Here is a 12,411-nt window from a genome sequence, read left to right as displayed (position 1 = left end):
CTGTTCCTAATACTGAGAAAGATAACATACATATGATTTTCTTAATTCTTGCTTGTTGTTATATATTAAAATATTATCAGAAAAAGGAATGGTATTAGCACATATAAAGTTTGTAAGGTATGTTTTGGGTTTTTTTAAGTTTTAATTATATATTTCAGAAATAAGAATTCTAATTCATTTGCAGAACTTTGCAAAACAAATTGCCTTTTTCTTCTCACAGGAGTGGTTAGAAAAGAAAAATATTTATTTACATGAAATGCACAGAATTAAAAGAATTGAAAGTGAAAACTTAAGGATTCAAAATGAACAGGTATTCTGAAATATAGAAATGAAAAATATTCTGGATTTTTAAGTCAGTAAAATAGTTCTGAATGCTTAATATTTTTAAATCAACTGTTTTTTAAATGGTGAAATAAATTGTATATAGAAAATGATTTCTGATTTATTTCTCTAGTACTTTATACATTTTTAGTTGATATAAATATAACTGGTTTACATGAAAGCATAGATACACAGATTTTCTTATATGTGTGCAATAGCTTTGGCACTATTGATTATGAACATTTTTTTTCCTGTGACCATGTACCTGTTGCATTCCTAAAAACTGAATTCACTATTACAACTTAGCCAAGAATGTAAAGGGTCTCCAGACATTAACCTTCAGTTGTCCTCTTTTCTGTCTTGAAATTTTTTGTGTCTTTAAGACCAACCTCTGCCTGAGTGATTGCCCCTGACCTTCGCATTGAATGGAGCTGGGCTCTCATTTCAGTCTCACTTGCACTTCACTTTCTGCCTCTATCTCCTGCCCCATAGCCTACAACATGCTCATTTGCTTCTCATCTTCTGAAGTAAAACCACTGAAGATAACAGAACACAACAAAACCAACCCTTCTTTGTGTTTTTTAATACTACCGTGAATATAAACAGTGCTGAGTGGAGCAGCCCTGCAGGGGGTGCCTGGACACTGGACATGTTTGAGCTTGATCTGCCGCAGTCAGTGCCAGACACCTCATTTGGTCTTCACAGCTCCGTGAGGGTGGCCATACTGCTCCTTCTAAATTATGTTATCTCTGTAATAAGACTTTATAGCATTTAATGCTGAGCAATATTATAAGGCAAGCAGAATATTATGGGGTTAGACTGAAGTAAGTAAAGTAATAACATTTTCCAGTCTGGCCCATGTTTTCAACATTTGGGACCTGTTTATGCAGTAAGAATTGTATGCTCCGATGTCAGTCAAAACTCAGGGTTAAAGCAAAGACCTGTGGCTTTCTGTGTGACTTGGCCAATTTATCTTACTTTGACTGTAATTTTAAACTGAAATAGGTTAAAGAAAGAGGTAAAATTAGTAATTTAAAAAAAATTTTAAATTACCTGTCTGGCCTGTAACTTTGCTGATGTTTTTCTTTTAATGCAATATTTCATTATGAGCGCTTTGCAGTACCAGTTAACCTGTTTCGGTATACTCTGAAAACATTTGTTCAGTGCACTTCCCAAAAAAGGCTCCTTCCCATGCATGGTAGTAGATCAATATCTGAGAAGTGCTTAGAAAAGGACATTTTAAAATACAGTGAATAATTCAGATACCGTTTTTTATAAATTAATTTTTCTAAATCATTTAAAATAGATTGCTTTGAAACCTAATTTGATGAACATTAAGGAAAATAAAGACACTTACTTACATGTATATCTATATCTATTTGTCAATTTATATTAATACATACACATATGACTATTATTTTTCCAAAATAGAAAAGAGCTGCTAAGAGAGAAGAAGCCTTAGCATCATTTGAGGCTTGGAAAGCCATGAAAGAAAAGGAAGCAAAGAAGATAGCTGCAAAAAAAAGGCTTGAGGAAAAAAATAAGAAGAAAACCGAAGAAGAAAATGCTATGAGAAAAGGAGAAGCACTGCAAGTATGCAATAGCTTTAATATCTTTCTTAATTTTAAGTATTTGAAAATTAGTGATTAACTGTACTTTTACTATTTTATTATATTCACATTCAATAAGAAGGTAGTTCTTAACTTTTTCAGGCTTTTGAAAAATGGAAAGCAAAAAAGATGGAATACCTTAAGGAGAAAAATAAAAAAGAGAAAGAATATGAAAGAGCAAAGAAACAGAAAGAGGAGGAAACTGTTGCTGAGAAAAGAAAAGATAACTTAACTGCTGTTGAAAAATGGTAATCTAAAATAGCAAATGTTTTGATAGATCTGAAATTAGTAACACTTTAGGATTTTCTAAAATTCATTTGCTTGAATGTTATTAATGTACTCAATCTTATCGCAGAGACACATTGGGGAATCTTTATTATATATTCTCCTTTAACTTGCCAATGTGTTATACTATCTTACATAGGAATGAAAAAAAGGAAGTTTTTTTCAAGGAAAAGGAAAAAGTAAAAATACATGAGAAAAGAAAAGAAGAACTGAAAAGAGCTGAGAAAAAAGAAAAAGATAAACAAGCTCTTGAGGAATATGAAAAATGGCTGGTAGGTGTTATTTGTTAATGCAGTTGTGTATCTTAAATGTACTTTTTGTGACTTTTCTGTCCCTAATTCCAGTTCTCTTTGTCTCATGCCTACTGACTGTTTCTGCCTGGAAGTTGTCTTGTTGAATTCATCCCCTCCTTCTATATATATCATAATTTCTTCAATCTACTCATTTCTATTAGTGATTGTGTGTGCTCAGTGATGTCTCTTTGTGACCCAGTGGACTGTAGCCCACCAGGCTGTTCTGTCCATGGGGTTTTCCAGGCAAGAATCCTGGAGTGGGTTGCCATTCCCTTCTCCATGGGATCTTTCTGGCCCAGGGATAAAACCCTGGTTTCCCGCATTGCAAACAGATTACCATCTGAGCCACCTGGGAATAATTAATGATTCTACTATTCCCTAAAGTACTCAGGCTTAAAACTTTAGTCATAATATTGTGGCCCACTTATTCTTTGCAATAATTCTCATATCTAAAATCATAAAAATCTAACAAGTGTATTACTGAAGATATACCAGGTTAGTTTATGTAGAACTTGGTCCTAACACAGTAAAATAGTATTTAATGAGAAAGTTATTTCATTTTTTATTTCCTTTTGATCTTTCTGATGACCATCTCAAGGACATGGTCTTACTTAAGTGGTTTTTTAATGAAAGAAAGCAAGTGTGAAGACTGGAGAAATGATAATAAATGACTTTATATTTTTTTGTTTCTTTTGATATTCTTATGCTTATACTTGCTTTTCATTGAGGGCAAGCAAAATATCATTTTCTATCTTAAAATAGCAATATAAATATGTATTTTATTAATTGATTTTTGAATAAGTAAATACATTTCATATGAATAAGTTTTTTGCATGCTAAGTTGCTTTAGGCATGTCTGACTCTTTGCGACCCCATCAGCTGTAGCCCACCAGGCTCCTCTGTCCGTGGGATTCTCCAGGCAAGGATGCTGGAGTGAGTTGCCATACCCTCCTCCACGGGATCTTCCTGACTCAGGGACTGAACCCATGTCTCTTTCATCTCCTGCATTGGCAGGCAGGTTCTTTACCGCTAGTGCCCCCCTGGGAGACCCAATTGAATACTTTACATTAGTCAAAAAGTGCAAAATTTCTCCATAGGGCTTAGGGTCCAATAGGGTTTCTGGTTAAAAAATTCATGTAGTTAAACATGATTTTTTTTTTCCTTTTTTTTTTTAATTTATTTATATTAGCTGGAGGCTAATTACTTTACAATATTATAGTGGCTTTTGCCATACATTGATATGAGTCATGAATTTTTGAATTCATGTCTATCAGCATGAATTAAAAGTTAATTCAAAAAGTTAATTCAAAAGTTAAAAGTATGTCATTCAGACTTTTTTTTGCACTTTTGCATATTTTTTGCATTTTTTGCATATTTGTATTTCTCTAGTTAAGATTGAGATTGAGCATTTTTCATTTGTATAAGGATTAATTGTATTTATTTTTCCTATAAAGAGTCCATTTTACACTGATCATAAACTAAACATTTTTTCATTGGTCTTTTTCTTCTTGATTTCTAGAAGCTTTTATATGTACTAGGGAAATTAGCCTATCATTTCTGATATGAGTTACAAATTTTTTTTTCCCATTGTATTGTCAACTTTGCTCATATTATTTAATGAAGAATTTAATTTTATGTTCAGGTATCAAATCTATTAGTCTTTTTCTATGACTTCTCAATTTTAGGAATAGTTGAAAGGACCTTCTAAAATCTGAAATCAAAAGCTCCCATTTTTCTTCTAACAACTTTATGATTTCAATATCTTGACATTTTAACATTTGCTCTACTTAGAACTTGTCCTGGTGTATGATGGAAAATATGATTCCATCTTTGTTTTTTCCAAATGCATCTTTCATGAAACAGCACATCTTTTTACCCACTGATTTGAGATACTGATTTTAGATACATTAGATCATTCACATATTTTTGGGTCTATTTTTTGACTTTCTGTCTCATTGGTCAGTCTCACTAGAAATATTCCAGTGCTATACTCTTCTGCTTATCAGGACTTTATATATTTTTATATGTTTGTGTTAATCTCCCTTCATAACTTCATTCAAAGTATTTCTGAGTAGTCTAGGTTTCTTCACATAAAGTTTAGAATCAGTAACTAGAGAAGCACACAGGACCCAAAGCAGACTATTTAAAGGTAGGATAAAGGATGAGATACCTAGGAATAAACTTAGGAAATGCACAAGACCAGTATGAAGAAAACTTCAGAATACTCCTGAAGTACACAAATGAAAACTTGAGAAATTGGAACAAAACTGCCTTCAGATAGAAGCAATATTATAATATTATAAAGATATCAGTTTTCCCTGAAGTAATTTGCAAATTTAATGTAAAACCTAATAAAAATACCAACAGAATTTATTCTCGTGTATGTGTTTAATACTGCTATAATGCTAAATCTATGCAGAGAAACAGTAATAAAATAAGGCAATCAAAATTGCTTCAGTGATTTGAATGAGAATAGTAATGTTCTATGATGACTTTCTTAGACTGAGCTTTTAAATGATGCTTTGTTCTAAGAAAAATTAAAATTTTTCTGATATTAAGGTGATGCATGCTAATTCTGCTAGTATCTCTTAGAGTAGTGCATATGTGCTCAATTCATTCAGTCATGCTGGAGTCTTTGGACTTGTAGCCTACCAGGCTGCTCTGTCCATAGGATTCTTCAAGCAAGAATACTAGAGTGGGTTGTCATGTCCTCCTCCAGGGGATCTTCCCGACCCAGGGATCAAATTCGTGTCTCTTACTTCTACTGTATTATCAGGCAGGTTCTTTACCACTAGCACCACCTGGGAAGCCCTTTAGAGTACTGATTGAATGTAAATGTCTCAGTTTTCAGTTTTATTTTCACATTGTCTCAAAAATTAGATAGAATTTCCCAAATGACTAAGTCATACATGACTAATGTAAAATACTAAGTTAGGTACATTATGTTTTATTATAATGGTTAGTCACTTTCTCATTCTAGTCAATCCTGTGGAGAACAAAAACTCTTCAAAGACATAAGACAAAATAACTGTTTTGATGTACAGTATATCCCTATAATATGGTGCTACCTAAAAAAAAATCTATGTACAACATGTTATAGATCTATTTCCCATCTTACCAATTTCTTATTGAAATTTGCTTGCAGAGAGAATGGGAAATTACTTCTATACAGAAGAACTAATTACTTTGATTTTCATATAAAGTAGCATATCAAAATTTTGATGTACAACCTAGCTTGGGGAGTGAACATTTGATGGGTCACTGTTTTAGGTGAACATTGTAGTCAAAGATCAAGTAAGATGCTTCATGCTGGTTCCCATATTAATTCATGTGCTTAGTGTGTCCTTAGTCGCTCAGTCGTGTCCGACTCTTTGTGACCCCATGGGCTGCAGCCAGCCAGGCTCCTCTGTCCATGGAGATTCTCCAGGCAAGAATACTGGAGTGGGTTGCTATGCCCTCCTGCAGGGGATCTTCCCAACCCAGGGATCAAACCAGGTCTCCCACATTGCAGATTCTTTACCAGCTGAGCAACCAGGGAAGCCCATATTAATTCATAGTTATGTTTAATAAAAAAAATAATAATAAACAAAAGATTCATACTCCAACAATGACAGAAGAACTTTTTTAACAAGCCTCTTTTAATTATTTCTCAAGATAACATCAGTTTATCTTAATTGATATTAAGGTTGATACTTAATTGCCCTTTTCCTGAGCTGAGTTTTTAGCATCTGCTGGTAATCTCAAGAGTTGCTTCAGGTTCCTCTCTCTCCCCATGTTAAATGGAATGGATAAAGAGGTTGATTTATTCAGTTTCTGAGAACACAACATGGTCACTGCTTTTCCCTCACCTAGCTTAGTGGGCCTCCCACTCTCTAAAGTATTAAGATGATTGGCAGTGGTCCAATTACAGCTTTTATTTTGTCAGTTAGTATTCTGAAAGGAACTTCTTTACTGGGAGTAGCAAGGATGCAAACATTCTCATGAGGAAGAGCAAAACGTTAAGAGAAAAATAAGTCTCACCTTTCTTCACTTCTTTTGTTGTCTATGAATAATTGCGTTCTAATGGACCCTTGTACTAACATATTCTTCTTGTGACATTATCAATTCCTTTTATATACTGATAAAAGAAGTATAGACAACTAATAATTTACCAAAGTGCCACTCTTCCCAAGCCATTCAGCAGAGATTGTCAAAGGGTTCCCTGATACCATGCTCTTTGGAATACAAGGAAATCACTTTATAGTTTTAGCACAGACTTAAAGAAACAGGCAGTCAAGGCTGCAGGATGAAAATACCAAATGCTATTAACATTTCAGATATTCCTATATCATTGATTGGATTTTATATTAATTCTCAGATACACAGTCATTTCTTGGAAGAGAGTATAGCAGGGAAACCAAATGGTTCTAAAATTCACCTGATATAATAAAAATGTGAGACTATGGAAGATAAATTTTCAGAATAATATGAAACAGGATTATACCAATCACACAGTGAAATATGAACTTACCATTTCACTCACCTATGAATCCACATTCTTCTACCTTCCTGGATTATTCCCATCAAGTCTCAGTGTATGTAATCTTAAATAAAAATAAACTCTCTTAATTCTTTTCTCTCCAGTTACAATTCCATATTTTGCTGCCCTTTTTTATAGTAAACTTCTGGAAAGTTTGTTTATACTCCATAGTTCTTCATATTCTTTCCATCCTTAATAAACTCCAAGCTTAATAACCCTTTCCAAGAACTCCATTTTGAGAGTTATGATTTTGCCAGACCATTTAACCTATAGGATGTATTCTTTTCTGCCCCATATCCTAGACCCTGGGCATTCAGCATACTCAATTTCTCCTTCCACTTATCGCTGTCTCCTCCTCTGTTGCCCTGGGTGCTGTTTACCTCTCAACTCTCTGTCTTCCTTCTCCAAATCTCCTGTTGACAGCTTTTTTTTTTTAACTTGTGTTTTCAATGTTACAATGACTTGCCACAGTAGATAGTAAATCTTACACATTCACCATGTCATTCTCATCAGGGACCCTCTCCCATGCCTGCCAGGCTGAGTTCACACTGGCACTCTATTCACCCATCTTCTCCTTGTGTGAGAGTCTCAGGCACACGCCTCTCCTCCATGCACGTCACCAGTGTCTCCTCTTACCCATCACATCTCACTGAAAGTGAATGCCTGAATCCACTTTGCTTTGAAAGTAAAAACTTCCTTTTATTTTTTTATCAATCACAACAGCTTATTTATATGTTTCATAAAATTTTACACAATTTGGAATTACCTGTTGTTTACGTACTTGTTATTAACCATCTATTTTGAAAGTTCCCTAAGGGACAGGGACAGTAATTTATGTGTTTGGATTTTATAATCACTTCATGCATGGCTTCTTGTATACTACTTGACCATGGTAAAGTCTTGGTGCTTAACAGAATGAAAGAGCACACTGTAGCCAAGAAATTGAAGGTGGTTCCTCCTTGAAAAAAACCTAGAGAGCATATTAATAAGCAAAGACATCATTTTGCCAACAAAGGTCCGTATAGTCAAAGCTATGACTTTTCCAATGGTCATGTACAAGTGTCAGAGTTGGACCATAAAGAAGACTGAACTGAAGAACTGATGCTTTCGAACTGTGGTTTTGGAGGAGACTCTAGAGAGTCCCTTAGTCTGCAAGGAGATCCAACCAGTCAATCCTAAAGGAAATCAACCCTGAATATTCTTTAGAAGGACTAATGCTGAAGCTGAAGCACCAGTATTTTGGCCATATGATATGAAGAGCTGACTCATTGGAAAAGACCCTGATGCTGGGAAAAATTGAAGGCGGGAGGGGAAGGGGATGACAGAGGATGAGATGGTTGGATGGCTTCACTGACTTGATGGACATGAGGCTGAGCAAACTCTGGGAGGTGGTGAAGGACAGTGAAGCCTGGAGTGCTGCAGTCCATGGGGTTGCAAAGAGTCAGACACGACTGAGTGACTGAACAGCAGCAGCAACAAGGAGAATAATAGACCATGGACTCCTCAGAACCTGTTACCTGTAAGGATGTACTATATAATAAAGTAGCACAAATTAATGGATGTGAGGCAGTAACAATTGGGATTATTCATGACATTTGGACATAGAGTCACTTTGAACAATTCTTTACTGTAATACATACTTCAAAAGATTTAAACATTAAGCTGGCTTCCTCAGTGTCTCAGTGGTAAAGAATCTGCCTGCAATTCAGAGGATGTGGGTTCAATCTCTGGGTCAGGAAGATCCCCTGGAGAAGGAAATACCAACTGACTCCTTTATTCTTGCCTGAGAAATCCCATGGACATGTAGCAGGGCAGGCTACAGTCCATGAGGTTTGCAAGGAGTTGGACACAACTTACTGACTAAACAACAACAATAAAATTCCAAACAATAGGATATATAACAATATAAACTAAAAAGTAAGTATAGATAAGTATAGGTCAGGGGCGGCGGCCAAGAGGAGCTGCCCAATGTCCAAGGTAAGGAGCGGCCACTGCACTTTGCTGGAGCAGCCATGAAGAGATACCCTATGTGCAAAGTAAGAGAAATCCAAGTAAGATAGTAGGTGCTGAGAGAGGGCATCAGAGGGCAGACAGACTGAAACCACAATCACAGACAACTAGCCAATCTGATCACATGGACCACAGCTTGTCTAACTCAATGCAACGAAGCCATGCTGTGTGGAGCCACCCAACACAGACAGGTCATGGTGGAGAGATCTGACAGAATGTGATCCACTGAAGAAGGGAATGGCAAACCACTTCAGTATTCTTGCCTTGAGAACCCCAGGAACAGTGTAAAAAGGCAAAAAGACAGGGCATTAAAGATGAAATCGCCAGGTCAGTAGGTGTCCAATATACTACTGGAGATCAGTGGAGAAATATCTCCAGAAAGAATGAAGGGATGGAACCAAAGCAAAAACAATACCCAGTTATGGGTGTGACTGGTGATACAAGCAAGGTCCAATGCTGTAAGGATCAATATTGCATAAGAATCTGGAATATCAGATCCATGAATCAAGGCAAATTGAAAGTGGTCAAACAGGAGATGGCAAGAGTGAATGTCGACATTCTAGGAATCAGCGAACTAAAATGGACTGGAATGGGTGGATTTAACTCAATGACCGTTATATCTACTACTGTGGGCAAGAATCCCTTAGAAGAAGTGGAGTAGCCATCATAGTCAACAAAAGACTCTGAAATGCAGTACTTGGATGAATCTCAAAAACGACAGAATGATCTCTGTTTGTTTCCAAGGCAAACCATTCAATATCACAGTAATCCAAGTCTATACCCCAACCAGTAACACTGAAGAAGCTGAAGTTGAACGGTTCTATGAAGACCTACAAGACCTTTTAGAACTAACACCCAGAAAAGATGTCCTTTTCATTATAGGGGACTGGAATGCAAAAGGAGGAACTCAAGAAATACCTGGAATAATAGGCAAATATGGCCTTGGAGTACAGAATGAAGCAGGACAAAGGCTAATAGAGTTTTCCCAAGAGAACACACTGGGCATAGCAAACACCCTCTTCCAACAACACAAGAGAAGACTCTACACATGGACATCACCAGATGGTCAACACTGAAATCAGACTGATTATATTCTTTGCAGCCAAAGATGGAGAAGCTCTATACACTCGGCAAAAAAAGCTCTGGTCAGGAGCTGACTGTGGCTCAGATAATGAACTCCTTATTGCCAAGTTCAGATTGAAATTGAAGAAAGTAGGGAAAACCACTAGACCATTAAGGTATGACCTAAATCAAATCCCTTATGACGATACAGTGGATGTGAGAACTAGATTAAAGGGACTAGATCTGATAGACAGAGCCTGATGAACTATGGATGGAGGTTCGTGACATTGTACCGGAGACAGGGATCAAAACCATCCCCAAGAGAAAGAAATGCAAAAAAACAAAACTGGTTGTCTGAGTCGGCCTTACAAATAGCTGTGAAAAAAAAAAAAAGAGAGAGAAGCAAAAAGCAAAGGAAAAAAGGAAAGATAGACCCATTTGAATGCAGAATTCCAAAGAATAGCCAGGAGAGATAAGAAAGCCTTCCTCAGCGATCAATGCAAAGAAATAGAGGAAAACAATAGAATGGGAAAGACTAGAGATCTCTTCAAGAAAATTAGAGATACCAAGGGAACATTTCATGCAAAGATGGGCTCAATAAAGGACAGAAATGGTATGGGCCTAATAGAAGTGGAAGATATTAAGAAGAGGTGGCAAGAATACACAGGAGAACTGCACAAAAAAGATCTTCATGACCCAGATAATCACAATGGTGTAATCACTCACTTAGAGCCAGACTCCTGGAATGTGAAGTCAAGCGGGCCTTAGGAAGTATCACACGAACAAAGCTAGTGGATGTGATGGAATTCTAGTTGAGCTATTTCAGATTTTAAAAGATAATGCTGTGAAAGTGCTGCATTCATTATGTCAGCAAATTTGGAAAACTCAGCAGTGGCCACAGGGCTGGAAAAGGTCGTTTTCATTCCAGTCCCAAAGAAAGGTAATGCCAAAGAATGCTCAAACCACTGCACAATTGCACTCATCTCACATGCTAGTAAAGTAATGCTCACAGTTCTCCAAGCCAGGCTTCAGCAATATGGGAACCGTGCACTTCCAGATGTTCAAGCTGGTTTTAGAAAAGGCAGAGGAACCAGAGGTCAAGTTGCCAGTATCCGCTGGATCATTGAAAAAGCAAGAGAGTTCCAGAAAAACATCTCTTTCTGCTTTATTGACTATGCCAAAGCCTTTGACTGTGTGGATCACAATAAACTGTGGAAAATTCTGAAAGAGATGGGAATACCAGACCACCTGACCTGCCTCTTGAGAAACCTATATGCAGGTCAGGAAGCAACAGTCAGAACTGGACATGGACCAACAGACTGGTTCCAAATAGGAAAAGGAGTATATCAAGGCTTATTGTCACTCTGCTTATTTAACTTCTATGCAGAGTACATCATGAAAAATGCGAGTCTGGAGAAAACACAAGCTGGAATCAAGGTTGCCAGGATAAATATCGATAAACTCAGATATGCAGATGATTCCACCCTTATGGCAGAAAGTGAAGAGGAACCAAAGAGGCTCTTGATGAAAGTGGAGAGTGAAAAAGTTGGCTTACAGCTCAACATTCAGAAAACTAAGATCATGGCATCTGGTTCCATCACTTCATGGGAAATAGATGGGGAAACAGTGGAAACAGTGACTGACTTAATTTTTTTGGACTCCAAAATCACTGCAGATGGTGATTGCAGCCATGAAATTAGAAGACGCTTACTCCTTGGAAGGAAAGATATGACCAACCTAGACAGCATATTAAAAAGCAGAGACATTACTTTATCAACAAAGGTCTGTCTAGTCAAGGCTATGGTTTTTCCAGTAGTCAGGTATGGTTGTGACAGTTGGACTATAAAGAAAGCTGAGTGCTGAAAATTTGATACTTTTGAACTGTGGTGTTGGAGAAGACTCTTGAGAGTCCCTTGGACAGCAAGGAGATCCAACCAGTCCATCCGAGAGGAGATCAGTCCTGGGTGTTCATTGGAAGGACTCATGTTGAAGCTGAAACTCCAATATTTTGGCCACCTGATGCAAAGAGCTGACTTTTGAAAAAACCCTGATATTGGGAAACATTGAAGGTAGGTGGAAAAGGGGGTGGCAGAGGATGAGATGGTTGGATGGCATCACCAACTCAATGGACCTGAGTTTGGGTAAATTCTAGGAGTTGGTGATGTACAGGGAGGCCTGGCATACTGCAGTTCATGGGATTGCAGAGTTGGACACTACTAATCAACTGAACTGACTGATAAGTTGTTGGACGGTAATTTGTTACAACTTTGGAAAATAAATTGTTGTCATGCAGCAAAGTCGAACATATTCA

General features: G+C 36.9%; 1 protein-coding gene across 8 annotated transcripts in view; it reads left to right on the top strand.

The window, feature by feature from the left end:
* Window positions 1-12,411, top strand: part of MAP9 (microtubule associated protein 9) — a 51,658-nt gene that overhangs the window by 22,375 nt on the left and 16,872 nt on the right. For 4 of the 8 annotated variants that reach the window (XM_065904123.1, XM_065904124.1, XM_065904125.1 and 1 more), the window contains exons 10-13: window positions 221-310; window positions 1,753-1,914; window positions 2,034-2,179; window positions 2,356-2,488. In XM_065904123.1, coding sequence (XP_065760195.1) covers window positions 221-310; window positions 1,753-1,914; window positions 2,034-2,179; window positions 2,356-2,488 — 531 coding nt within the window. Of the gene's footprint in view, window positions 1-220; window positions 311-1,752; window positions 1,915-2,033; window positions 2,180-2,355; window positions 2,489-7,541; window positions 7,714-12,411 lie in introns of all 8 variants that reach the window. The other 4 variants (XM_065904121.1, XM_065904118.1, XM_065904119.1 and 1 more) reach the window with 2 other exon arrangements.

This window comes from Muntiacus reevesi, chromosome 13 (assembly GCF_963930625.1).
Source record: "Muntiacus reevesi chromosome 13, mMunRee1.1, whole genome shotgun sequence".
Classification (NCBI taxonomy): domain Eukaryota; kingdom Metazoa; phylum Chordata; class Mammalia; order Artiodactyla; family Cervidae; genus Muntiacus; species Muntiacus reevesi.
The sequence above is the reverse complement of the archived record's forward strand: the minus strand, read 5'-3'. Positions and strand labels throughout refer to the sequence as shown.